The 25895-nt window shown below is 42.9% G+C and overlaps 1 protein-coding gene across 22 annotated transcripts in view; it reads left to right on the forward strand.

Moving 5' to 3' along the window:
• ATP9B (ATPase phospholipid transporting 9B (putative)) overlaps window positions 1-25895 on the forward strand; it is a 280418-nt gene that overhangs the window by 216238 nt on the left and 38285 nt on the right. For all 22 annotated transcript variants that reach the window (XM_070627960.1, XM_070627961.1, XM_070627971.1 and 19 more), the window contains 4 exons: window positions 2839-2951; window positions 6054-6302; window positions 21950-22111; window positions 22822-22914. In XM_070627960.1, the coding sequence (XP_070484061.1) occupies window positions 2839-2951; window positions 6054-6302; window positions 21950-22111; window positions 22822-22914 (617 nt within the window). The remainder of the gene's footprint in view (window positions 1-2838; window positions 2952-6053; window positions 6303-21949; window positions 22112-22821; window positions 22915-25895) is intronic.

Genomic DNA, 25895 nt, shown 5'->3' on the forward strand with positions numbered 1-25895 from the left:
CTGTGTCCAGCAGTGATGTCCAGGTGCCTCAGCTTTCCTATATTTCAGGAATTTGTCTGTTCCTTTCTGTCGACCCGTACAGCCTCGTCACTCCTCACCTACGCCTTTATACCAGCTCCTTCCTCGACTTGGACCTCTGTGACCCATCCCCAGCATGGTGACCAGTCACTCTCACTCACCCAGGAGTCCCCAGTATGAAATCAGAACCCAGAAGCCTGGCACAGGATGCCTTGGTGATGGGACACGTGTCGTTTCTCCAGCTTCGCCTGCTGTTCCCTCTCCAGCCCTCCCCTTGCATCAGCATCTGTCGTTCATGGGGTTTATGCAGTCCCCGCCTCCCCCAGGCACCTCAGGGCCTCTGCACTTAGGTTCTGCTGCATTGTTACCTCTCAGAAAGAGAACTGTTCCCTGTGTCTCTCTGCCTGCCATGCCGTAAGCTTCTTGGGGAGAGGCACCTTCACTCCTCTGTGTTTCAGACACTTGACATGTTATCTCACTTGCTCCTTGCTGTTTGCATGCAAGCTAGGTGGTCGTTCTCTGTTTTGCAGACAAACAAGTGAGGCTTGAGAGCTCACGCAGCGCCGTGAGCTTCCATAGCCTGCAGGTGACAGCGGGGGTTTGCACGCAAGTTCTCCAGAACCAGCATGTAGTCATGCCTCTTAAGGAGTTTTTTGCCAAAAAGATAAATGAATTCCAGGCTTATTGGAAGTTTCCAGGAATGTGAGAGTTGATGGTGTGTTTGGAGAATCCTGAAGCCTTGCTGCAGCAAGGAACGTTACAATCTGACAGGAAGGCCGACTGAAGGACCTGCTTTCCATTCTAAGGAGCTTGGTTGGAAACAGTGGAGGGTCACTGGCGGTGTTTAAGCAGGGGAGAGTAGAATGAAGGGGTCCTTGTTCTAGGAGGATCAGGCTGGTTAGAGGACTGGAAACCGGTCAGAGGCTTACAAATCAGGATGGGAGATGAAGAGGGCAGAACTACAGAGTTCCAGAGTAGATGTCAGAGGGGCAGAGGGCTCGCGCCTCATTTCTGAGGTAGGGTTGAAAGTTGTGAGGGTCGATGGAATACAGACAGTAAAGGAAGGGTAGGGGTGACGTCGATGGTGGTGGTGCTCAGGGACCTACCGTGTCACGCCTCTGCCTGGATGCCTGCTTGTCCCCCAGCCCTCGGGCAGGCGTTTCACAATGAGGAGGCTGAGTGCATGGGGGTCGTGCCATCTCAGCGAGGTCCCTGCAGGAGGGAGTATGAGCCTACACAGGCCCCTCTTGGGCACCCTGGGTGCACACTGCTGGTGGAGCGTGCAGGCTGTCAGGGGAAGGGAAGGCTGGGCTGTGAGTCCCAGCGAGCAGGGACCTCTGTGGGGAAAGTGCGAGCAGAGAGCTGGCGCGAGAAGATCGGTAACGGTCCCTTCAGCGGAGCAAAGGATCACGTCTCAGCACCTGGCAAGCCCTGCAGCCAGTGCCTGTCCCTGTGGCATAAGGTGACAGCCGCGAGGGATGGAGTGTGGCCTCCTCACTCAGGGGCTTTGGTCACTTGCTTAAGGTGGTTTAAGACCTAAGGAAATAGCAGTCCGTTCTTGGTAGGAGCTGTGCAGGTGTCTTTTGTGATGTTCTTTAACTTTGTGGTGTATGTAGAATTGTTAGGAATAGGAAGTTAGGTTAAAAGAAGCATTATTAATCATACTCCTATTTATAAACTGCTTAGCATTTATGCCTCATTACCATGCCCCACTATAAATTATAATGCTTCACGTTCAGTGTATATCAGAGAAAAAAGTCTAAAGGAAATTCTTAATTGTCAATTACTCTGATAAGTAAAATATTTTGAATTTAAATAATATATTTGTTAAATAATTTTTCAGAGAACTGCTCATTTGGGCACACCTAATAGAGGTGAACTTTGTACTTAGACTAATAGGAATTAGTGTAAAATTTTATCTTTTTGCTATAGATAGTGGGACTATCGTTTTCATCTCAAATCTTTGATACATTTATAGAACTCCCTTATTTCATTTGGAAGCTGAATTATTGCTAGCTACATTATTTAATATGACCTAGTATTTTAAGTTCATTCTACTTTATTTAATGAGGATGGTATAACCAAGGAAAAAACCCTTTGAAACTGCACTTCTCATGTAATTTTGATGATTATGTTCTATTCCCGCTTACTTTCATGAAATTCAGGAGGCGGTTATTCAGGGTATTAGAGAAGGGACATAAAACTTTGCAAAAGGAAAAATGTATACAACTGGCGAGCATCCCTGATAGTAGCCAGTCTTTCAAGTTTATGAAACTCTAATTTATCCATTCTTTTAAGATGATTTATCAAAACAATCTCTAAAACAGTCATTGTAAAATATTCTTTTTAACTTAAAACAGCCTCTCTGTTCGGGTGGGAGTTCTGCATCAGATGAGCTGTTTTGCTTTGAACAGTAATCCTAACTGGTGTGTATGGAGTCACAGGTAGACATGAAACACTTGAATCATCTCTCTCAGAACAGGCGAACATTACATTTGTACCAAATAACAGATCTGAACTGAAAGGCAGGACTAAACTTTCTTTCTCTAACCAGAACCCTTCACACTATTAAAAGTTATTAAAAAGGGAACTTGACATGCTAGGAAGAAAACTTCTTGTTCTCACTAGTAAAATGAAAATAATGACAAATAACATTTAAAAATACTTGGTGTTACAGAGTAGAACATTTTTGCTGCAGAGGTGTGTTCAAATGTATGACAAGCATCTGGCCTATGGACGTAAAGTGTGTGGGATGTCTTGATCTTCCTGATGAGCTCCCTGTGTTCATGTATTTTTTTGTTGTTGCTACATCTGCTATAGGAACCCTCACCCAGAATGAGATGATATTCAAGCGGCTGCATCTGGGCACTGTGTCTTACGGAACTGACACGATGGATGAGATTCAGAGCCACGTCATGAATTCTTACTCCCAGGTAAGCTAATTGACTTCCGGAGGCCAACTTCTTGCAAAATATCCCCTACTGTTGAGTTTAACTGAGCCTTAATTATATGGTAACCTGTACATTAGCAGACTTCTTTGATTATCTTAATACATTGTATTACTTTAGTTACCAGTTCCAATTTATAAATCAAGAACCAGTTTTGGGAGTAATTTTAAATAAGCATTTCTATATTCTGTAATCATAGAGGGCAAAATGACCTTAAGTCATTTATTCATATTAAATTTCTTAGTGAATTATTTGTAAAAATTACTCAGTAAACATAGTATTTTTAAGAATATTGAATGCTGCATCAAATATGTTTCTTAACAATCCCTCTGTTTTTCTTCATAATTAATAAGACTTTCTCATTTTTTAAAGGTACATTCTTTTTTTTTCACCTTTTGAGTAAACAAAAGTCAACACCATTGTATTATCAGCCCTCATACACCTGTCATTCAGCTTCAGCAGTTATATCAATACACGGCTGATTTTGTTTCATCTATAGCCATTCTCCTCCACCATATTATTTTGAAATGAAACTCAAATACTGCGTCATTTCATCTGTAAATATTTAGTCTGTATCTCTAATATATAAGGACTTTTTTTTTTTGACATACCTGAATCTTGTCTTTTTCATTGGAGCCTTACAGGAGCTATCTGAGGTTGCAAGAACAGGAATTATTTGCTTTCACACAAGGAAGCAGCCTAGCGGTTACAGCATTTGCCAAAGATTTTAAGCAGTGAGCTCCCTGTGAGTGAGTCTGTGGTCTGGAATCCTTGTAACATTCCAGGCTCCTAACGTGAGACACATCAGGGCTGTTGTGTGTGCACAGATCATGTTGAGATCAGTGGAGGGTTTGGAGACAGGCCATTTTCAGGCTTATTTTAGGCTCCATGGTTTCCATAGCCCTGTTCCCAGGTGGTATTTGTGTGTCATTCATTTGGGTTTCTTTTTACCTGTCACATAACTTGAAACCACTGATTCAGTGTAATCAACCCTAGCAGTCCTAGGTATCTATTTAAGATGCTCACATGCAAGACTACAGTCTGTATCAACAATCATCACTTCCTTAGGTTTTCCTCTGCCTGTTTGTTGATGTGTTGTAGAACTGAGTCACCAACTAATAATGAGCTCAGGTAAATCCGGACCAAAAGTGCACATCGCTCACCAGGGAACGGGTGGCTCCTGGGCACCGCCCATCCCTGCCGTCCACCAGGCTCCTGTGGGGTCCTTCCAGGTGCATCACCTGCAGAGGCTGGTGGGCGTTGTGGGTTGACAGTCACTTCTTCCCGAATGGCTCTTGCACACACGAGACTCTTCATGTTACACTTGCCCTTCGTGGTGTTTCCGCTCAGACAGAGTTCAGGGTGTTGTCCGCTTTCCCTTCAGTTTTGTGAAAACCTTCTCTTTCTTCTGTAATATTTACCAGTCTAGCATATGCTTTTCTTTACTTTTGAGATACTGTCAAATGAAAAACATCTCATATGTGTGTCTATTTGTTATCTGTAAAGTTAATATACACACACAAGCACACGTATGCATAGACACTTAACACCAAGCACTTTATTAATTTGGATGTCATTTCAATACAGAGTATTTTGTAACCTAGAATGTTCATTAATAGAAGAAAAATCTAAAAAGGAGAAGGAATAAGATTTCCCTTTTCCTAGTAATCTATGTCTAGATTGAAATAGTACCAGGTAACACGTGTTTTTTAAAAAATTATATTATGCATGAATATGATTTTAATAGCTCCAAATAAGTTATTTTATTAGAAAAAATTAAAAGCAGACAAGATGAGTCACTATATAAAACAGCAAATATTTAATGTTTATTTTCATCTAAGAGGACTTCTAAAAATCTTTTTCACTAAAAGCTATCTGTTGGGTAGCTGGTTAGACAGTACTTTTTATGTGAAATTGACTTTATTCCTTATGTTCTGTTTTATTATGAAGATGATAGTAGTCTACGAGGTCCACTGTAATGTAACACAAATCTTTTATAACCTGATTATATTTCCCCACTGGAAGCATTTGGTGATAGAGGGCATAATCTTTAATGGAATTTGTGTGAAATTAAATCATGCAGTCGTCAGTAAACATGACATAACTGAGAGAGAGGAAATCACCCGAGTTCTCTGCTGCTGTGGCAGCGGCAGTGTGAGCAGAGCGCAGGTGTGGTCTGAAGCCACTGAGAGGCAGCGCCAGCTGAGCAGAGCCGTGCGCCCCTTCATTAGGCAGAACTGCAATTTGATGAGCACGGAGTTCACGGTTCAGTGGCTCCATACCCCCAGTCCAGTCTCCAGCTAAGGAGGATTGTCACGAGTTCCTCTGAAGTTAACTGAAGAAACAGTTGACAGTCCTGCTGGGGTCAAGGGGAGGTGCTCCCACACCCTCCTCGGGCAGGAGGGGAGTGACAGAAAGTCGTCCACTTTGCTGGTGGAGATGACTCCCTCAAGCACGGCTGAGTGCGAGGAGAGCCAGGCAAACCCAGCAGTGCTGAGTGGGCGCTCGCTGCGAGAGCAGGATGCTGGTGTGGCGTGGGATCCTGCATCCTCAGGATGCAGTGACTGTTGTAGCTGATGGTTCTACAAAACTGGATGCTCTACCCTCAGAGACCGAGGCATGCTGGGTTAATTTATGGTATTAGAGGAAGATTCATAAACATCTTTTCCTGTGTTTATCTTTATGCTTTTTACCCATGGCACTTTTTAAAGAAAAATGAAAGCAGTTGTGAGCATACCATTCTGTTTTGTTCTTTGATTCACTGTTTCTAAAAGTAATGGATAAACAGAAATTGTTAAGGACTTAGCAAATTAATGCAAGTAAATCTAGTAAGAGGAGACTGTCCGATTTTAGGTGTTTTTAGTGTACTTGACAACCAGGACATTTCAAAGTAATTTGCAGTACTAGGATAAAAAATAACTTGCCATACCAATAGATATTCTGTAGGAGATCATCAGAATCAAATTGGATAATCAAATAAAGCTACTTTTCTTATCCCTAGCTAATTAGCTTGTAAAAATAAGATGTTAATAATTTCCGTATCAGCTATGCTTTATCTTTAGTTTTGTGACATTCCATATTTTACAGATGTATTCTCAAGCTAGTGGAAACAATGCTAGTTCAACTCCACCAAGAAAAGCCCAATCTTCAGCTCCCAAAGTTAGAAAAAGTGTTAGCAGTCGAGTCCACGAAGCAGTGAAGGCTATTGCACTGTGCCACAACGTGACCCCCGTGTATGAGGCCCGGGCTGGCGTCACCGGGGAGACCGAGTATGCCGAGGTGGACCAAGATTTCAGCGACGAGAACCGCACCTACCAGGCTTCCAGCCCCGATGAGGTCAGTTGGGGCCTCTTAAAGAATCTCCTTTCACGCTGTTACTCAAAGTACAACACTGCGTCGTCTGTGTTTCTTTTGGACTCAGAAGGCGTGAGAATTAGCTCTCTTTTGGGGAACAGAGGGGAGCTTCATTATGTTTTTAGTGCTTGCTTTTAACTATAGGCTAGCAAACCGCCCAGCTCTTTCCAGTGTGTAACGCTGGCGTGACGGCAGCTTCTGGATAAGTGTGTTTGGTCTCAGTGTGTCCTCACATCCCGAAACGTGTGAGACTTCCTTACAGGAAAAACATGAGAAAAGTCAGCGTTTCACTGACTTCATAAACTGATTTCTGACCAAGTCAGATTTTAATAAAGCTGTTGAACCTTGGGACTGTTATTACGAGCTACAGCATCTGATTTTTTCTTATCTCCAAATGAGTCATCAGGTTTGCATATTAAATTTCCAGTTATTTTTGCCAGAAGTTAGATATAATGTATTTATCTCAAAAGAGAATTGGGATGTAAATAATTTCAGAAATCTACAGAAGACATAAATGGTAAAATCTTACATATGGTAAATTAGTCATTTCTAACTTTACATCATTTTTTGAGTTTTAGATTGATAAAATCCTATATCAAATTAATTTGTCCCATTCCTGGACAGTTTTCGTATATCTTACATATAGTTTTTTAATACACTCTTTCCACTCAAGGTTCTTTAGATAATTCTGTAAAGTAATCAAACCAATTGTGGAAGAAATGTAAGTAAACAAGCTTCTTCAAATACTTTGTAAAACTTGATCATATAAGTTAAATCACCCCTCAGAAAAGTACCTTCAATCAAAATTTTTTAAAAAGTCACACCTAATGTTTTAAAGAGAGGTGCCTAGTGATTCTCATTAACAAGTTTATTTCAAAAGAGAAAACTCCTTTCACCAAAATTACATCACAGTCAAGAAGCTAGGTCCTGCGTCGCTGCCTGGAGGCCGTGGTCCAAGAGACAGCGAGACGTGGGCAAGGGTGGAGGGGCTGGGCGCCCTTGGCTGCCATTGAGGGTAGCAGGCTGAGGCTGTCGGGGAAGAAGCGCTGCTGCTGTAGCGCCTGTCTGCGCATCAGGTGGACAAATAGTTTTGTTTTGTTTCTCCTTTTTTTTATATTTGCCTTTTTCTATGTACACGCTCAGTTCTAGAAATAATGATTATTCAGTAGGCCTGGGTGGGGCGGATATTTCTCCATTCTGAAAATCCAATAAGTTGCGTCCACAATTGAGAACCACTGAGACTTGTGAATCTTTCCTTTTGACATACTGTCAGGTTGTAAGACAGATGCTACCATGTGACAAACCAGGGTGGATGCCAAGAGGGACGTGTCGTTTTTTTTTTTTTTTGAGGAACATTTTTTGAGCTAACATCTGCCACCAATCCTGCTCTTTTTGCTGAGGAGGACTGGCCCTGAGCTAACATCCGTGCCCATCTTCCACTACTTTATATGTGGGACGCCACCACAGCATGGCTTGACAAGCCGTGTGTAGGTCTGCACCCAGGATCCAAACCAGCGAACCCCGGGCCGCTGAAGCGGAGCACACAAATTTACCTGCTACACCACCAGGCCAGCCCCTGGAGAAATTCTTAGTTCTACAATCATAAGCAAATTTGGAGATCTAAAACTGAAAAGATGAATAGTTAAGACTCATCAGAGTTATAACTGGTATCTTAGCATTCCAGTGTAGGCTTTGGGACAAGTACAGATCATTGGTGACTGCTCTTTGAAAGCAAATGGACCACATTCTTTTTCTTATAAAGAAAAGGTTGAACACATTTTTTTTTTACATTATAGCATTCTACACATTTTCAAAAATTCCATATAGTTATATATTGGTAAAGAATTATTTCCCCGTCCTACGCATGGGAAATTTAGACCACAGATGTTTCCCAAGAAAAATTTTATTAGAAGTTTTAAAAATACTATGTTACTTTTTTACCTTATTACTTGACAAAAATAAATACAAATTTTATTGAAAATACATGGGACTTTTCATCTTTAGGGTTTTTTGTTTTTTTTTTTTAGTGAGGAAGATTGGCCCTGAGCGAACATCTGTTGCCAATCTTCCTCTTTTTTTTTTTTTTTTGGTCTCCCCAAAGCCCCAGCACATAGTTGTCTATCCTAGTTGTAAGTCATCCTAGTTCTTCTATGTGGGACGCTGCCACAGCATGGCTTGATGAGTGGTGCATAGGTCCGTGCCCAGGTTCTGAACCAGCAAACCCTGGGCCACTGATGTGGAGTGCATGAACTTAGCCACTCAGCCACAGGGCCAGCCCCCATCTTTGGGTTTTTATGTAAGTCATAACACTTGTTAAATCTTAAAATAAGAATTCACATAAGAGAGGAATTTCATTGATTCAAAGATTACTAGAGCAAAATAGAAACTGCTGATCTGATATTTAAATTTTGTACTTGTTTAAAATGTCTTCCTACTTTGGAAATTGGACAGTGATTAAAAGTGGCAGAACATTAAATAACCTTTAAAAAATCCCTTTAAAAATGAAAAATAAAAACCTTGAAAAAATAAAAAACAGATATTTTAAATCTGAGAATGGAGAGAATGGACGTCGTCGTGATCTTCAGAGAGCTCTGCTGGCGCCGCGGCTGCGGAGCCCTGGAGCCGGGGGCCGTCTCGCCGGCTCGCTCTTCAGCCGAGCGAACGCGGCTGCAGTGGGGCTGACGGGCGAGCGCGGTGTTTCCCGGTCACCAAAGTGCCGTGTTAAAAGCACTTTTTATTGAATAAAGTGCTTAGAATATTGCACCCTGGAGCTTTGTTCCGAGAAATGGCTCCTTTGGCGTTTTCTGTTTGACCTCGGCTTCGACCTCTCACAGCATAGATGGTCAGAAAGCAGCAGGATCGCTGAGGGACTTCCCTGGTCTTCTACATTCTGCCTCAACGCTAGACTCTGATGATCTCTTTGTGGCTCTTGTGTCATCTTAGTCTGTAGAAGCCTGTAATTTATTAAGTAGAGCGTCCTGGTTTTGGAGTCTCTGAGATCGCAGTTGCCAGTCTTTGCAGTGTGGGCTGTCTGCGTTCTCATTTACCTTACCTATGCTTGTGCACAAATGAATGTCTATTATCAGAGAGTGGAATTCCGGGGCAATTCATTTTAAATCCGTACAGGTTCTGTGAGGTGTAGTCATTAAATACTTGCAGTGATGTGTCATCGAGTGGTGTTTGGTGACACTGACGGTGCAGCACGTGGCAGTGATGTCAAAGAGTAGATAACTGACCTCATCCGTGATGTGGAGCCTGCGTGTGCCCCAGCTGCTGCTGCTTATGATGAGTGGTCAATATTTCATTTGCTCTAGGAGAGTAGAAAATTTCGCTTGCCTGTCACTTTGTCTTACAGCCTCCGCATAGCAAACTCCAGCTTAGCAAACATTAAATGTTCCCTGGAAATTCTCGACAGAATTAGGCTGCAGCCTCTGTGGTTGTCGTGTGTCCAGTGCAGTTGCAGAGAGCTGAGACTGCTCGTGCAGCCTCCGCATAGCAAACTCCAGCTTGGCAAACATTAAATGTTCCCTGGAAATTCTCGACAGAATTAGGCTGCAGCCTCTGTGGGTGTCGTGTGTCCAGTGCAGTTGCAGAGAGCTGAGACTGCTCGTGCCGTGAACAGTATTGGGTGGATGTGAGCTCAGGAGGCAGAGCCTGAGAGCAAAGGTCATCAACTCGAACCATCAAGGCACAGGACGACACAACCTGGAGGACCTCTGGCCTCTTTAGGTCCCCAAAGATTGATTGGCCATAACTTTTAATAACTGCTCACTCCTGTAAACCAGCTGTTTATTAGAAATATCCTTCTCCCCTCTGCAGCCACATCCTCTCATGTAGGGAATTCTATATTTAAATATCATTTCAGGGTGTAGATCTTATCTCCTTGCTCGGTCATGTATTTACAAGAATCAGCTAAAATTATGACAAACTGCAAGCTGATTATTTTGAAATAGAAGAAGGTTACATCCCTAATAGCATTGCTTTTGGGTTTATTGAAGTAAGCTTTAATATATGTGGTGTGCTGTAGTTTTAAATTCATTTTATTGTGTGTGCTTATTGAAGCAGGACTAATTGTGGTGTTTCGTCAATATGTTTGTGGGGAGCAGATCCCTGTTGGTGACGTAAGCCCTCCTCTGGGACCCACAGGAGCAGGAGAGAATGCCTGCTGCACAACCTGCCTTGAGTATTGATTGACAGTTTTTCCAGGCGATCAGATTGCATTTATGTTTATAATTCTCTTAAATTATAGCAATGATGGTAATACCACAGTCGAAAATGAAGACATGTCAATGATCAAATTATGATTAATAAAGTACATGGTAAAAAATGTACCACTGGAGTATAGTTGGCAGATATGTGTATGTAATTGCTAGTATGATAAAGGGAATTTCTTCCAAGCTTTTCATGAATAATAGCAGAGAAATTTCTGAATAATGGAATTGTAGAGAAAAATTAATAATAAAATCTTGCCCTGTATTATATTTCCTCTCATATGATAAAACTCTTGGAAATAGTTTCCTGTACTCATTACTTCACATGGAGAACTGTGAATGTGTGAATAAATTTCCGATGCCAAAGATTACATAAGTGTGTTACTAAGTGGCCTGTGGGTGAGACTTAGCTCAGGCTCCCACTTTTAATTCACATTCACATTTTAATTATTTTTACCTTTGTATTATTAATAACCACATTATTAGAAATTTCTAAAAGCTCAGTAGTCAGAGAAATAGTCATTTGAAATGTATTAAGCCTTTAAATTCTGGGTTGTCTTTTACATTTCAGAGAAAAATCTCTCGGGATTTTGTCTTACTACAATGCCAGGCAGCAGCTCCCTGTGAACACGGCTGCACACAGGAGTGTTTGATAAACTGCTCCCCCGTGTCTTATTCAAATACTGACAGAATTGCCTAACCAAGTAAAATCAAGCAGTAACTCTGGAAACTCTCTTACTGAAGAACCAGTAAGATATCTCCAAGGCTATAGGCTGCAGTGATGCAGGAGGAGCACATTCTTAGGGGCCTGTGCCGTCACCAACAGCGTGGAAGGGGGATGGGAAAAGACACGCACCCCCTCTGCCCCTTCCTCATGACTGGGGGCCGTGCCCCAGGGGAAAGCAAGCAGCAGTGTCCCAGCTGCTCCTGAGAAATTCCGAGGTGACATCTAACACTCTCCACCCACTGCTCCGCAGCCTTCTTTCTGTGCATGTCCTAGTGGCAGCCACATACAGTGTGCAGTCAGACCCAGCACAGAGAATCACGACCTGAGAGAGGCCGTGGTCCGGAGAGGCCAGAGGTCAAAAGCGGTCTCCACGGGAACATGGAGCAGCCTCTCGCAGCACCGCCTCCCCGACACGGTCAGCCCGCAGCAGTGGCGGCAGACAGAGGCTCTGCCGAAATCCACTGGCACATTAGCGAGAGCCTTTCACACTGACGCAGAGGCTGTGTGCATCAGTAAGAAGAAAAGGAGTAAATGAACTTGGCATCCAACTAAAAAGTTTGGAAGAAAAAGACGAAACCAAAGGAAAGTAGGAGAAAGAGAGAAAGAATAAACGAAAACATACAAAGTAGTCATTGAGAGGGTAATTAATTCAAAAGCCGATCCTTTGTAGGGTAAATAAAATAGAAAAACAATTGGCAAAAATAGTAAATAATACAAAACAGTGAATGCAAAGTAAGTATATACATATAAAATTATGCATATGAAGTTAGAATAGACAAATAGGCTTAAGATTTTACAAGAATTTTAAACAGTCTAAATGCTAATATTTCTGAAAACCTCATTAACTATATTCAGGAAAAATATAAATTAGCAAAGTGGCATCTCAGGGAACACGTAGATCCTGAGTAGACAGGAAAGAATTCAAAACAGCTTGGAAGGGGCTGGCCCGTGGCGAGTGGTAGGGCGCGGACATGGCACTGCTCGTCGGACCACGCGAGGCAGCGTCACATGCCACAACTAGAAGAACCCGAAGAATACACAACTATGTACCGGGGGGCTTTGGGGAGAAACTCAGAAAGTTATCAAAAACAGCTTTGGACAGACAGTTTTATAGGTCAATTCTTTTGAGCCACAAGTAAATTCCACACTATAAAAACTTTTCTGGAACAAGGAAAAAATTCCAAAGCCTTCTAAATCATTTTATGAAGCCAGCTTAATCCTAAATTCTTAAATCTGACCAAGATAACACAAATATATGTATGATAAAAAAGAAATTTACAGGTGAATCTTATGAACAGAGATACAGGAATCCTAAAACATAATGCCAAGAAATCAAACTTATGGTATATTGAAAGATTATAACTAAGTAGCATTTATCCTGGAAATGCAAGAATGATTCAATAGCGGAAAATATATTAATATGGCTTTATATCTATAAGTTGGAAGTCACATGATAATCTCATATCCATTAGAGACTTTTTAAAAAGGCACTAAAGTTAAAACTTCAGTACGCATTTCTGATCAAAATAAACTACCCCCAAAAATCCAATGAGAGTAAAATCAAAATAGAATACCAGTCTTAAATCAATACCATCATACCAAAGAAACTCTACAGTCGCTCCCAAGTGAAGAATAAAGCAAGGATGTGGGCTAGCGCCAATGCCGTTTTGTATTGTCCTGGAAGTTCTATCCCAGATAATATGTCAGAAAAAGTCAAAAGGAGATAAAATTAACACTTACACATGATATGACTGTGTCTAGAAAACCGAAAGAATCATCTGCAGAACTATTAGAATTCATGAGACCTCAATAAGTTGTCCCAATAAAAAGACATGATTCAGTAACTTTATTATCTATCAACACCACCTGCTATATTGAAAACTCTGTCCCATTCAAGAGCAAGGAAAGTTGTTCTGTTTTGTTTTTAAGCCAGAATGACTGTTCAAGTAATTGTCAACCCCGGCCACCCTTCAGAAACACCTGGGGAGTTTTTTGTTGTTGTTGTTGTTTTAAAGATTGGCACCTGAGCTAACATCTGTTGCCAATCTTCTTTTTTTCTTCTTCTTCTACTTGTCCCCACAGCCCCCCAGTACATAGTTGTGTACTCTGGTTGTGAGTGCTTCTGGCTGTGCTTATGCGGGATGGCACCTCAGCGTGGCCTGATGAGCATTACTGTGTCCACATCCAGGATCCAAACCGGTGACACTCTGGGCCGCTGAAATGGAACCGCAAACTCAACCACCTGGCCATGGGGCCGCCCCTGAGGAGTTGTTAAACCCTCTGAGATCTGGATTTCTCCCAAACCTACTGAAGCAGAACCTGCAGAATTAAAAATTCTTTGCCAATTTGTTATATTAGTCCTAAATAACTGGTTTGTTTTAAAAACAGTTAATTTGTATTATAAATTTTCAGTAAATGTTTATATTGAAATAGACGTTGTTTAATACTTTAAGCAGTAGGATACATCTTCACATTAGTCTATTTTATGAATCTACACTTTACCAGCACAAAAAAGCCCGTGAGGGGCACTGGGCCAGGAGTCAGTAGTTTCTAGTTTCAGAAGCCACTTAACCACTTCAGGTCTTGGTTTACTCACAAAGGGGAATAGGGTTATATGTTTATATATATCCGTGATTTCAGATCTTCCCCCAGGCCAGCTCTCTAATAGTCACTGAAATATCCCAAAAGCATCTCGGGTCCTATTTGTAGTAAAGAAACTGGACCGGTAGCTAAAAACCTTCCCACAAAGAATCTCCAGGCCCAGTGGCTTTAGTGGTGAATTCTACCAAACATTTAAGAGGATAAAATACCAATTCTATACAAACTCTTCCAAAAAATAAAAGGGGAAGAAACACTTCTCAGCTCACTTTATAATGCCAGTATTAAACTGATACCAAAATTAGACAAAGGCATTAAAAGAAAATGGCAAACCAGAATCACTTATGAACATAGACGCAAAAATCTGTTGTAAAATGTAGGCAGATAAAACCCAACAATATATAAAAAGGGTAATACATCATGATCAAGTGGGGCTTATCCCAGAAATACAAGGTTGGTGCAGCAGTTGTAAATCAATCAGTGTAATTTACTTTATGGACAGACCAAAGGGGTAGACCCATATGATCATTTCAGTAGCTTCAGGGAGAAAAAACACTTGACTAAATCAAACATCGATTCCTGAGAAAAACTCAGTAAACTTAGAATAAAAGAGCATTTCTTCAAACTAATAAGGAGCATTTATGAAAAATCCTACAGTTAACATGATACGTAATAGAGAAAAACTGGACAAGTTCCTTCTAGCGTTTGGAACAAGGCAGGGATGTCCTCTCTCACCACACCTGTTCAGGATGGTACCAGAGTTCCCAGCCAGAACAAAAGGAGAAACAGAAGGCATACACATGGGAGAGAAAGAAATAAAACTGGTATGACTGTCTAACCAAAGAGTAGTAAGATTGAATAAGTTAATATACCAAGATTGCACATTATGATGTCCATATTTAAAAATTACTTTTATTTTTATATACTAGCAATGTGCAGCTAGAAGTTGAAATTTCAAAATGTACTGTTTAGAAAGCACAAAAAACCCCATGAAATACTTAAGGATAGATCTAACAAAACACATATAGAGTTTGTGTGCTGAAAAGTATAAGGCAGAGAAGAAAAGTCAAAGAAGGTCTGTGTGTGAGAAGTGCATTTAGGATTCATGGACTGGGAGCCTTTGTGTTACCAAGGTGTCAACTGATGTTTTTATAAAGATGCCAAGGAAATCCAATGCAGAAAGGATGATCCTCAGTAAATGATGCCCAGAACAAGAGGACGGCCACATGCAGAAAGAGCATCAGCCAGCATCTCTCACCATATACAAAACTAACTCAGATTGGTCACAGACCTAAGGGAAAACCTAAACAGGTAAAATTTCTGGAAGAAAACATAGAAAATCTTTATAGCCTTGAGTTAGGCAACAGTTTCATAGATGCAAACAGCACAAATTATGAAAGAAAAAATTGGATGTAAGGGTAAAAATCATATTTTCTTCAAAAGACATTATTAAGAAAATGAAAACAAGTCACAGATTTGTGGAATATGTTTGTAAAATAGATATCTGAAAAATGGCTGGTAACCAAAATATATAAAGAATTCTCAATAATGAGAAAACAGCTCAATTTAAATGTTAGCAAGAGATTTGTAAAATACATCACCAGAAATAGGTATGAATAGCGACTGTATAATCCCTTAAAAATAGCAGGCTGGCATCTTGTATGTAAAGAAATGGTATAGAGGTGAGCTAGTGTGCTCCAGGGAGAGAGACGGGGTTCTTAGACCCAAAGCCCCATTACACTGGGCTGGCTCTTCCCAGGATCCAGGAGAGTGCCTCGTACAAGATGGTGTTCAAAAAGTCTTCCATTTATATCGCACTTATGTCTTAGGTATCCCGTTCAACTTTCCACTTGTAAATCACTTTAAATGAGATTATTAGTTCTCCTTTATTCAAGAAGTGTTTCGTTGTGCAGGTTCCTGAGTATACAGCAGTCAGCACAGTAGGGCTCTGAGGTCCTAGAGCTGCTGGAGGTGCGAGTGGGGAAAGAGACCAAGAAACAGACACATAGACGTGTGGATGTAAATTGTAGTGAGTGCCAGAAAGGAAAAGAGCGGGTAGATTTAAAGGAGAAAGGGACAGGGATCCAGGACAGCAGCACCTTAGTCAGGTGGTCAGCGGAACCTTCTGAGTTCCTTCTGAGTGCTGGGGAGAGGGCAGCAGCTGGGACTCACCGAGACAGCCCTAAACGCAGACCTGGGATTGCAGAGGCTCAGGGTGCGTCAGGCAAGGTTTTGTTCTAAGTCCATTTGCACACTCGGCTAGCTGTTGTCCGTCTCCATAATTGTGTCTCCTGTGCCTGGAAGCCACACCCTCATCCTCCTAGCACAGCGGGATTCTGAAGTCGGTTGTTTTCACTGGATCAGTATATGCAGGCTTCATGTGGAATATTTGGCTGCCAACGCATAAACTCCTAACTCCCTGCTCTGATCACTGGAAGAATCTTCACACTTTCTGCTGATGCTGTTTAGTAAGGGACTTACATGGTTTTTAAAAGTATATATATTTTAATTGTATAAGCATCTTTAGAAAGAAAATAGTCAAACTGTCAATGCCTTTGAAATTTTCTTTCCTTTAATTTCTACATTTAATACCACTAGATGTAAATTATTTCTTAGAGCCTTCTAGAAAGAACACCACTAATATATTTCAAATATGTAGAGAGAAGTTCCTGAATTCTGCCTGGGTTTCATTTGTTCCCGCTGCACTCTGAGACAAGGTGGTACAGCGCCAAACCAGGAGACCCTCCTGTTCAGCTCCTTGCACATAGCCATGTGTCCGCTGTGGCATGTTGAGGGAAGTCAGCCTCGAGTAGCTGAAGTGCCACATGCCCACATCCATCCTTGGTGTCTGTTTGTTTACAGACCTGTCCCAGAAATGTTTAATTTAATAGTATCAAAAAGAATTCTGCCCAACACCAAGCAACTTACATGGGAACAATAATTAAAGCATCTAGCTTTTGAAAATTTTTCTTTCTCTTTTAAAAAAAAATTTTTTTTAATTGCAGTGACATTGGATTATAACATGATATGACTTTCAGGTGTACATTGTGATAGATTTCGAATTCTGTGTAGATTACATCATGTTTACCACCCACAGACTAAAAATGTTGAATACTCTTTCTTCTGGTTGGCATCATATAGAGGTTAATCCTCAAAATGATTAGTGATCAAAAACAATTGTTTGGGATGCTGGGTAGGTATAAGAAGCGACACTGATTTTTGTTATAAGCTGCTACCTCAAAAGGGTTGTGAAACAAAGCCTAAACTAAACAGTAAACAGATATGAGTCACCAAATAGAGAACGCCGAAGTCCTGCTGGCGGCAGGCACACATGAGATGACAGTGTTCGCAGAAGGATACAATCTACAGGTCAAAGTGTAACAGTGTAAACTGGAAATTAGCTGTGGGAGGACTGGGTCATTTGCAGCTTATAGAGGAGTTCATAGCAGAAATGCGTGTAGAGTCTCACTTTCATCTCCGTTTGAAGTGGTGGTGCAGCATTGTTCATTTGCCTCACTCCCCAGATGTGTTCTCGTTTCTCTTGACGTCCATATGCCTTTTTTAGTACTATAATTTAGAGCATATTGCTGATGCTCTAAATTATAGTACTGTATTATCGGTAGCATGATTTTAGAATCTCGGTGTACTTCAGTATCTTAGTAACAACGCTGGAAAGCCGGAGAGTTCTAATTGGAGCTCCACGATGACTCACTGTTTAACATTTAACAGCTTATGGGATCCTAGGGTGGTAAGTGTCCTCAGAAACGTAATCGCGTCTAACCTCCAGCCTAACACACAGCTCCAGAAGCAGGAATGTCGACAGGTTGCTCTTGCTGCAAACAAACCACCCAGGACTTAGGGTAGAACAAAGCCATTTTGGGCATGTGGGTCAGGACTTTGGCGGGGTTCACCCAGCCCCAGAGCCGTCAGCACTCACTGGTCTCATGGAGACACTGACTGTTGCTTGGGAGCTCATCGAGGGGTGGGGGTGTTGAGAAAGGCGTGGGAGGGAGGCAGCTGTGGTGACGCCACCTCCAAACAGCGCAGCCGGCCGGCCGCAGTGAGCATCGCCCTCCTCTCAGCACCTGCGGAGGGAGCGTCCGCCACCTCGGGCAGCCTCGCTGTGGCCTCTGCCCCTTGGCTGCCACACCGCCGGAGGGATTAGGGTATTCTGTCCATCTCCTGTATTGGAACCTCCAGATGTGCGAACACTTGGATCTCCCCTTAGTCTTCGCTATGTGGGAGGAACTTCCTTTCCTCCCTCAGTTCTGCAGGGTGTGGCGTGCTTTCTCTGACGCTGCCTCCTGGGTCACCCTGATTCAGCCACTGGGCTCCTTTCCAGAATAAGAGATACTTTAACTGTTTTTAAAAAGCAGTGAAAAATCCCAGTCTAATCAAAGGTTGTCTTCCTTTACTCTTTCCCCAAGGCGATGCCAAGTAACGTGCAGGTGTCTCTCACACGACTTTTTCCTTCTCTGCCCAGGGCAGGATTTCCCCCTCCTGAGCTGACCTGGCACCCTGGCCTTGGTGGGGAGGCTCAAAGCAGAGGGGTTTGCTGGCGGTTGATAGACACATATTCTGGGCGTGGTCAGTGCAGGGCTCACTTCAGACACCAGCTGCAAGTTGGGGGTCCCCAAGACCACCTCAGGTTTGATATCCACTCGAAGGACTCACAGACCTCTGCACCCCTGTTAGTCTTTGGTTACTGTTGTAACCGGGAAGGGACAGCACACCGTCCTGGCTCTGTGAGCCACCTCGAGGCATCTTCAGGGGCAGCTCTGTCACTGTTTTCTAACAAAATGTGAAAACCGCAAGCAAAGAATTTCTAGCAGCAGTTTCTCACAGTATTTGACAAACATTGAGTATTTAATTTGTTACTATTTGTATGATTTATCTTCTAGAAAGGGAGCACAGAGATCTTACTGAGATAGTTAAAATAGACAAAAGTAAAAATTTTCTCATGTCATTTAATTCCCACAAAGAGGGTAGAAGCATGAGTCACATGTGGGAGAGAGGAACTCTGGGTTTGTGGAGGTGGGACCCCAGCCGCCTCCTGGTACAGTCTGAGACTCCCAGCTGCAGTGCTCAGAGCACGGTCCCAGCAGCCCAAGGAAGAAGAAATCCGGGCCTGCTGTCTGCTCTTGTTGTGTGTTCCGTCTTCTCTCTAAATTCAGTGCTCCAGCCTGCTGGGCACATGGTCAAATTTGATCTGTGGTTTTAGGCACCAAGCAGGGACTTCCTATGTCAGGACGCCTTTAATCTCTCAGTGCGCCTGCCCCCTCGGGCAGCGGCAGGTCAGAACTTTTCCCCCCAGTGTGGTTCTCCCGCCAGCACTGCAGGCCGAGAGCAGGCCTCCCACGACCCAGGCTGTCTGTGCCAACACCTTATCTGCAGGCTCATTAATGAGAGTGGACGCTGCTCTTCTCTTTGATATCAGAGCTCATTTCATGGTGGTGGTCATAGCAAAATGATAATAATTCTGTACAGTTAAATCTCACAATTGGAATCTAATATGTAACATTTTGCAGTCCTGAATTTATAAATCAGCTAACTGGATGATTTTATTAATTTAAATGAAATTTGTATTTCTACATGATAAGTTGGGGCCAAGGAAAAGTTTGCGCACTGCACATAACCATGCCTACCTCAGAAAGCAGACCGTCGAATTGTGTCCAGTGACAGGGTTGCCGGACAGATGTGGGCAGTGGGATGGGAGGAGTGCCGTCAGACGACACCACCAGGAAGGCAGAGGCAGTGGGGTGAGGGGAGACCAGCTGGAGGGCCATCACCTCTCTCTGCTGGAGGTGCCTCCATGAAGGCTCTCAGGTCTCCAGCAGTGGAAACAGCCCCAGTGCTCACACGCGATCCTGCACACGGTGGACCAACCTCGCTCTGTTTATCTAGAACAGGAGACAGAAACAGCACCTCAGCCATCTTCTGTTTCTGTGTTCAGATGCGGAGCCAGGTGGAGAAAGGTGGTCTGATCCCTCATCCTTGTGCCTTCTTCATGGGAAGGTTCTTCTGACTTTGTGACTGAAGTAACCAAAAATATAGGATCATTATTATAATTTCACTCTCAATCCTGCTTTTCTGAAATTATTCCGCTCCATTCGTCACAGGCTACCTCTACTATGTAAACTTTTTAAAATATCAGAAATTTATAAAAGGTGAGTTCTGATGCATTGACTACATACAGAATAAAATGAAGTTATAATTTAAAACTATGTAAATAAGTATGTGTCTTTACTCTCCTAAAACAATAGTCCCGCTTGTCTATTTAGCTCCTTTATGAGATCTTAAAAAATGTCTGGGAAGTAGTCATCCCGTCTGGAAGGACTCAGTGGTGGCCACGGCACAGTTCTTCAGAACACGCCCTGAGGCGCGCCAGCCTCTGCAGTGTGGGCACGGCATCGGGAGGGCACACCTGCCCCAGGCACAGTGACTTTAAACAGACCCCCACTGTGTCCCAGAACGTCCCCACACCCAGAGCACCTCTGTGGTCCTAGGAGTTGTTGCACTGTAATTTTTCTACCTTCTTGTCCTTAGACAGTCCCGTCCCACCCAAGCACGCGCGGGTGGGGTTCAGAGCATTAAACAGTGCAAACAGGTCCACAACCACAGACGTTTGGAAATCTTACTGGCATTTCTCTGTAGTTGGGCTTGTGGGAAATTCCTTAGAAAACCTCATTTTAAAAGTGATTCTTGGTCTGCCTAAGAGGGCATGTTAAATGGCTTCTCTGAGCGAGGATGAAGGATAGAATCCTAACATTGAGTCGATAGTTAAATGTGCTGAACATTCTGCCGAGTGGTTTCGCCCCCACAGTACCCCTGTGAGGTAGCCTCGTCCTCGCCGTTCTGTAGACGAGGAAGCCGGGGCCGGGGCCGCCTTCGCCCAGGGCATGTGGTTCACTCGTGGCAGTCCCAGGTTCTGACCTGAGCAATCTGACCTCAGAACCTGGGGCTGTGAGGATTTTATTACAGTCTCTCATGCGAGTTTCAGAAGACACTAGGATCCAACAGTAACTTCCTGCACACCAGACCGAATTTGAAATGCTTGTGAATGATTTGATTTCTGGAAAGCCTGGGTAAAATGCTGAAAGCTTAGGAGGGGAAGGAAGCTGAAGGCAAGGCGTCAGCAGAGGCGCGGGGAGCCGGTGGGGAGTGCGGTGGTGTCGGCGGCTGTGGGACAAAGTCTCTCGCCTTCTCTAGTAGCGTGCCGGGTCACGGACAGTGTGTTCCTGCTGTGTGATGCTCCGTAACTGCACAGTGCGTGGGTCTGTCATGTTGCAACTAGTGAATTTCTTGTCTTGAGGTCACTTTTAAAGGCAAACTGAACTTATTTTTGGGAAACAGTTATAAAAAAATTCATAAATTAATAACTTTAAAAATTATTCTTCCACTTAGACTTTTCACATTTTAATGATAAATAATCACAAATAAGAATAGCGTCTATTCTGGAGTGCCTGCCGTATGCTGGGGTGTTTACTCGAATCATTTCAGCTTTAGAACAGTTTGCAAAGACATGTTCCACTTGGCAGAAGAGGCAGGTGAGCTCCAGTGAGACGAAGGACCTTGTCACAGAGCACCAACTGGTGGGGTTGGCTTAGAAGCCAGGCCTGCCTTTGTCTTCACTGTTTTTCCTCCTTTAAATATTCAAAGATTGTGTGTGGACACATTAACTGTGGAGTTAATCAGTCAGCGGTTTAATCTCTGATTTTAGAAAAAGATCAGGTAAACATGAGGGATTCAAATTGCCCACTCCTGCAGGGTGTTCCTAGAATCGGGTGGAAAGAACCTGAAGGCGGTATAGCTCAGCTCCTGCCCCAGCCCTGAGCCCTGCAGCACCAACTGTGTGGGCTCCATCTAGGTTTTACCCTGGGTAGTAAACAAATTGCAACAAAAGTATGATCAGGAATGGTCTTTGTCTCAGGAGGTACGACCGGGGGACTCCGTCCTACTGCGTATCGTTTATGTGCAAAGACGTTATGCAAAAGTGCCCCAAAAGCAAAAATGTGCTCAGCGCAGGAGGTTTTGTGAATTGACCGAGTCCTGATGAGCTTTCTGACTGCTGGCCTGTTGCTGATCTCCCCCAGGTGGCCCTGGTGCAGTGGACGGAGAGCGTCGGCCTCACCCTCGTCAATAGAGACCTCACCTCCATGCAGCTGAGGACGCCCGGGGGCCAGATCCTGACCTACTGCGTCCTGCAGATGTTTCCCTTCACGTCGGAGAGCAAACGCATGGGCGTCATCGTCAGGGTACATGCTCAGCTTGTTTCCCCATGAGCTCAGTGCTCCCCAGGGCTGCTGCGAGCCTGCCACGCTGGCTGGAAGACAGTTCTTTTCCAGTATGCATTCAAATGCTTCGTGCTTGTTATAGTTTCTTTAAAATAAAATCTAAGCTAATAATTTACCTGAGACGTTAGTGTGGCTCCCTCTCCTACGATGACCAGGGCAGAAGTAAAAGGTGTTATTTATTAATTAATTTTTGAGGCTAGCTAAAGCTATTTTGCTTTGTTTTGTTTTCAACAGCGGTAGCATGTAGAGAACTTACCTAAGAATGATTTGTGACCATAAAGGTGCTAAAATATACCCCTATTAAATTTTTTTAGCAAATACCAAAAATAGATCTTGGAGGTTGGCTAAACAAGGAAGCTTATTCAATCAAACCATGAAAATTTGAAAGGATTAATGTTTACCTTCAGTCCAAGACATGTATCCATTAGCAAATTTTATTTCACAAACGTCAGCACAGCGTCTGGAAATGTACAGTTATGGTCTCCGTTCTTGATTGCGTGAGCATCTAGAGAGGACGTGGACTTGCACAGAAAGTATTTGGGAGGTCACCACAAAGGCGTTCTCACATCCACGGCGAGTTTCTTCTTCTGGTGCGTTTCTATTAGAGCAGCCGCTATTTTGAGGAGCAGTGTGGCCTGAACATGTCTGTGTTCATTTTTATTCCGTTACAGGACGAGTCCACGGCAGAAATCACATTCTACATGAAAGGCGCTGATGTGGCCATGTCCACCATCGTCCAGTATAACGACTGGCTGGAGGAGGAGGTAATGAGCTGTCTAACCGTTGTGCAGAAATGTCTCTATGAGATGCAGTAAGCAGTGATGGAAAGACAGTATCCTCTCCCCAACTTGCAGACCCTGTATCACTGGGATAAATCGAGAAGCAAATTTCAAAGCAGACATTGGTAGGCTGCCCAGATCATATTGTTTTCCACCACATTATCTTAAATGATTGCAGTTCTTGTCAGTTTCATAAAGTAGAGAAGATAGGAGTTATTTAATTATAAATAGTTTACTTTTGTTATAAACAGCTCCTATCTTGGGGTTTTGTGTGAATGCATGTAGATGTATACAAGTAGGTTCTTATGAAGAATGTTTCACTTATATTAGTGAAAAAATAGAAGGCATTACTAATCATTCACTAAAAAATTATGAAATAATACTGTGTATGTGACCAAAGCTATATTTAATATATTTATTTTAACCTAAATTATATACAAAGAGATTTTAATTAGAATTTTAATCTAATTTGTACATAGGATTCATTGTAAAAATAGAAAATAAGATAAAAATATAACCAACCCTATGCTTCATCAAATCCTCCCTACACAAATAGGGTTTGTATTTAGCCTCATGAGGTGATGTGATTTGTTGTTTAGTTTTATGTGTTAATAAAGAGTTGGGCTTAAAGGAAACCTAAGCCATTGCAGCTATAAACACAGCCCTTTCCCTGTGATCTCTCCCACTGTGGCCCCGAGACAGTCTCTCAGTGCGGGGACCACACCCCGTGTCCATGATGGTATTGGCGCTAGGAATCAATAGCTCCTCAGGCACTTAGATTTAATCAGGGGAATGAATAAATGAGACTCCCTGAAGACAGTAAAATGCCATAAAAATTACTTTGGTCATAATCATGTGCAATTAATTATAAAATACTTGCTTAATTTATTTAGCTTTATGAGGCCAAATCAATAAATGTCTTGCGACAGACAGAAAATGTCAGATTGTTTTACACAAAGATAACTTTATTAAAAATCGTTTATCTTCTCAACATTGTATTTTCTTCCCATGGATAAATCTTTTGATCCTCCACTCACATCTTTGTTGTAATACTATTATAGTCTGAAAACCTTTCACTTTACTAGAAAACCTAGCAGGTTCTCAGGGCCTGAGTTTACAGTCGGGTGTTCCGTCTCAGGCAAGCTCCCCAAATTGAATTCTCCAAATATTAAAACTTGTGTTCTCCAAATGTTAACAACAGAAAACACCAACCTTTTTTAGTCATCATACAACAGAAAGGGCAAGTTTTATGAAGCCTGCTGTGTAAGAATGTCCACTGTGCACAGACTTGTAATAACCAGGTCCTGGACAGTAGAGCTCTTGAGACAGTTGGCCTCCTTCCCTCTAAATGCAGACTTGCTGTTCCACCCCAGATGTGTAAATATAAATGAAACAAGGAGTTAGAACTGGGGAGGGGAAGGCACGGTGATCTTCACCCCACCTACCCCGGGAATCCTGGTCCCAAAGAGTGTCTGAGGTGGAGGCACACAAGCTGAGATCTCTCAGCCAGCACTTCCTGCTGGGTCCACATCCTGTGTGTTTAACAGTAAGCATCAGATCTCATCAACTGGATGGATTAGAAAGGAATTTCAAAAAAGCTGAATAGTTTATACTTTGTATTTGCCTGCAGATTTTGACATCTTATCACCAAGTGTAGTAAATGAGCTTTCTTAGAAATGAATACCCCACCTAGAGGAAGATGCAGTTGTCTGGAAACACTCACTTTTGCCCTGAAGAGACGATGGAAGATGACAGGGCAGGGCAGAGCATCCTTGCAAAGTTGTGTCTGGACTGTTTATCAAGCAGTGTGCGTGCTTGTCCCTGGGCGATGCGGGATTTCCAGTCACATCTCTGGTTCTAAATGCACAGAAGGTCAGACTCTCGAAGTCACAGTCCCCTCAGTAGCCATAGCTCTGCCCGTCTGTCTGGCTCATGTGGCTGCCCACAGAGCTAGCATCTGTGCTTCCATGCACGCATGCAGGACGTCACAGCAGGGCTTGCAGACAGCCCTAATTAGGGAACCCCATCCTCCTCTTCCTGCCGTGCAACTCTGAATATTCTGTGGTAACATTGCAGACCCAAGTTACTAATATTTGATTTTCTTCTCATTAAATAAAAGTAGCTGATTAATTTGTTTGGGATGTATTTGCTTAAACGCATGACCACATTGTCAGCTTTACATTTTTAAATGTACATTGGCTGCTCTCTAGCTATGATTTAGAGTCCTCTGCCTGTTGATGTTTCCTAAAAATACCTCCGGAAGCCCCTTCCTGTCCCTGGTGTTGGTGGCAAAGCACGTTGTGGTCCAGCTCCACCTCTGCTGGACCCCACCCGAGGATGTGTCCCTCATGACCGGTAGGCCGGCTGAGAGCCAGCTGGGCCGTGAGCGACCATGAATTTCCAAGGTTCTCTATGTTATCAGCCACACATGCCAAAAACAGTCTAACCATGCTGGTGTGTGGAGCTTTAAAAACGTTGTCAAAATTTGAAATAGTTCCTCAAAGTTTGAAGTTTGAGAGGGAGTCCACTATAAAGAGGTGAAGGGCTTTGTGAGCAGCAGCTCTTAGAGGAGCCTAGAGTGGCCTAGATAAGGTTTGGCTGGTTCTAGTACTCTTGATGTGTAGACACAGCTTCAAAACCTGGTGTAGCTTAGCCTTCATCATAGTGTTTTTTATTTTTTTTTTCTTTTCATGAGGAAGGTTGACCCTGAGCTAACATCTGTTGCCACCCTCCCTCTTTCTGCTTGAGGAAGATTGTCCCTGAGCTAACATGTGTGCCAGTCTTCCTCTGTTTTATGTGGGGCCACCACAGTGTGGCTCGATGAGCAGTCCTGGGTCCACACCCAGGATCCAAACCTACAAACCCCAGGCCGCCAAAGCAGAGTGCACAAACCCAACTACTGTGCCACTAGGCGGCCCCCATCATATTGTTTTCTAAATTTTATTTTTCATAAAAACCCATTCTCT

Source organism: Equus przewalskii, chromosome 7, assembly GCF_037783145.1.
Source record: "Equus przewalskii isolate Varuska chromosome 7, EquPr2, whole genome shotgun sequence".
Classification (NCBI taxonomy): Eukaryota; Metazoa; Chordata; class Mammalia; order Perissodactyla; family Equidae; genus Equus; species Equus przewalskii.